Source organism: Mus pahari, chromosome 2 (assembly GCF_900095145.1).
Source record: "Mus pahari chromosome 2, PAHARI_EIJ_v1.1, whole genome shotgun sequence".
Classification (NCBI taxonomy): Eukaryota; Metazoa; Chordata; class Mammalia; order Rodentia; family Muridae; genus Mus; species Mus pahari.
In genome coordinates, this window is record NC_034591.1 from 139,647,034 (window position 1) to 139,650,288 (window position 3,255).

The 3,255-nt window shown below is 45.4% G+C and overlaps 1 protein-coding gene across 1 annotated transcript in view; it reads left to right on the top strand.

The window, feature by feature from the left end:
* The window catches only part of C1r (complement C1r), a 10,691-nt gene that overhangs the window by 5,729 nt on the left and 1,707 nt on the right, over positions 1-3,255 (top strand). The window contains exons 8-9 of the mRNA XM_021190813.1: positions 977-1,055; positions 1,339-1,494. Coding sequence (XP_021046472.1) covers positions 977-1,055; positions 1,339-1,494 — 235 coding nt within the window. The remainder of the gene's footprint in view (positions 1-976; positions 1,056-1,338; positions 1,495-3,255) is intronic.

Below are 3,255 nucleotides of genomic sequence, written 5' to 3' on the forward strand. Positions count from 1 at the left end.
AAGAGAGATCCAGAGAACAGAGAGAGAGGGAGAGGGAGAGAGAGAGAGAGAGAGAGAGAGAGAGAGAGAGAGAGAGAGAGAGAGAGAGAGTTAAATAGACCGAGAGAATGAATGGTTGGCTGGTAGGCTGGTGACAATCAGTGTCACTGTATAGCCCAGGCTAGATTTAAACTCTTTATCCTGCCTCTACCTCCTGAGTGCTGGGATTTTTAGTGCCCTTAGATCCATCTGATGCTTGTTCTTAATAAGTTATTTATAACCAGGGGCAGTGGCACCTACACCTGTAACTCATGAGGAAGATCATGCAAGAAAATCATGAATTTCAGGCCAGGCTAGGCTACACAGCTAATCTAGGACAGTCTAGGCTATATAACAAGGAGGCCTTGTCACAAAAAAACAACCATATATTCCAATATTATCAAGTGAGTGTCACTCTCTGACCTTGTGCCAACTGTCCACTCACCTGCCACATCACTGGGTTTAACACCTATGAAAGCGGCCAGGTAGCACTCTACATGTTTAGGGAAAGCCCTGGGCTTTAAGAAAATGCACTGTGGGAGGAAGTGTGTTGTAGACCTAGGCTGGTAGACTGTTTCAGGAAGATGGAGAAGCCTGGGTCTGCTCTAGAAAATGGTCTTTGTTTTGATACAAAAGTACAATCCTGACTTATCTTTATTACACTTTGGGAGGGGTCAGGGGGTCTAGTGGAAACAGTCCAGGGTCTAAAAACAAAGTTATTGAATCTACCAATTAACCTTGCTGTGATTTTCTGCTTAGGAACTCAGCATCCCATCTGCAGCCTTGGATTGAGAGCACTAGCTAGGGAGAATAGGGAGGAGAGAGAAGGAGGCACATCTGTGAGGGAGCTGAGGTCTAAGAGAAGGACACAGCTGTCGCATTCCCACACTCGGCATGCACCTTGGAAGTGGGGGGAAGGGCTGTGTGCTGATGGCATGTCTAACTTCTGCTTAAACAGGGAAATCAGGCGATAGTCTCCTTCTCAGCTGTTTGCCAGCATGATGGCACGTGGCATCGTGCCATGCCCAGGTGCAAGAGTAAGTCACAAACTGGATGTCTGCCATCCCTTAACCTTGAGACTTGAGCTGGGAGGGAGAAAGACCCCTCGTCTGCAAGGCTCCTGCCTCCTGGTTTGTTCCTTAGAAGCTGTTTAGTCCTCATGTCTGATGGGTTCTGCCAGAACTGCATTTTACCCCATCTAGTGCAAGTGTGCACCCTACTGACCATACTTCCCTGAGGCTCCCCAAGACCCCCATTGCCCAGAATGAAGTCTCTGCACGGGTGTCCTCCACTTCCTTACAACCCTGTGTTCTCTCTAAGTCAAGAACTGTGGGCAGCCCCGAAGCCTGTCTAATGGGGACTTACGCTACATCACCACCAAAGGCGTGAACACCTATGAAGCCAGGATCCAGTATTACTGCAATGAACCATATTACAAGATGCTGACCAGAGCTGGCAGCAGTGAGTCTGTGCGAGGTAGGAACTGAGGCCCATCACGGTCCTTATTCCTCTTTCAGCTCTGAGGGACACTTGACATTTCTTCAGTGGAGTCCTGGGTACCAGTTGAAGGATTTTGCATTACAATGCCAACAACAACAACAACAATGACGACAACAACAATGACTGAAAACCCTAATAGTTTAAAGAAAAGAGCAGCTGGGCGTGGTGGCCCACGCCTTTAATTCCAGCACTTGGGAGGCAGAGGCAGGTGGATTTCTGAGTTCGAGGCCAGGCTGGTCTACAGAGTGAGTTCCAGGACAGCCAGAGCTATACAGAGAAACCCTGTCTCGAAAAAACAAAAAAAAAAAAAAAAAAAAAAAAAAGAGCACCAAGCCAATGGAAAACAAAGACTCAAGCCACCACTTTCTTCTCACCACCACAACCATTACCAACACTACCATGACCGATAACAATGCACTAATCACTGTTAACACTCTAACAGCACAATACCACCATAGCCACCACTGACACACTACCCATACCACCATCATCAATTCCAACACTAACAATTGCCACCACCAAACCAACACCATCAACAGCAAAGCCATGGGCAACACCAACATCGCCGCCATACTGATATTACCACCACCAACATCAGCAACCTCCAGTACACATTACCATCACTAACACCATTACCAAAATCAGTAATCACCATCACCACCATCTCTGTTACCACCACCACATCAACTCTGTCTATGCCACATTCACTCATTAGCGAGACCAATAAAGCCGTTACCAACCATTCTACCATCAGTAAGAACACTGCACCACCATCACCACCACTGCACGTACAGTGATATTCCCCTCTAAGCTCCCTCTCTCAGGTTGCGATCTTTTGCATTCAGGTTTACTTAATGATTCTCAAACTAATTTGTGGGTGGGTTGTTTACTGTAGTCATGGAGACTGGACCTAGGGCCTCTCTCATGAATTCAAAGCATGCACTCTTACCATTGAGCTATAGTCCCAGCATGCCCCACTGTTATCTTTAATAATCTGTTCTCCCCTCCTCTCTGTCTTTGTCTCTGTCTCTGTCTCTGTCTGTCTCTCTCTCTCACATACACATACTCTCTCTCTCTCTCTGCCCCCCCTCTCAAAATTCTCTGTATAGATGAGGATGATTTTAAACACCTAATCTTTCTACCTCTGTATCCCAGGGATTACAGGTACATGCCACCATATCTAACTAAAATTTCTCTTTAAATTATATAAAAAAAATCAAGACTGACTTGCCTACCATGTGAGAGTCCCTGAGTTACATATTCAACACTGGGAAATATGGAAGAAAGGAAGAAGGAAGGAAGGAAGGAAGGAAGGAAGGAAGGAAGGAAGGAAGGAAGGAAGGAAGGAAGGGCTTAATCTTAGTTTCCTCATTTTAAAAATGAACTTAATACATGCATGAAAGTGTCACCATATTTAAACAAGATAATACACATATAACCAAGAGGGCAGAGTGACAGCAATCAGAAGATGTAGTTATTGCTGGCTGTGGTTCTGCACTCCCAGAACACCAGCATTTGGGTTACTATAGCTGAGGATGGAGAATTCAGGGACAGCTTAGGCTATATAGCAAATTCAAGGTCAGCCTGTACTTAATGATAAATCCTGGAAAGAGATATACAGGAAGGAAGACATGGAATTATTGTCTGAAATCCTGCTATCAAGATGCAGTTACTGGTTAGCTCTGATGGGTTCCTTCCACAGTGGACATCACCTCAAATATATATAGCTAAGTATTC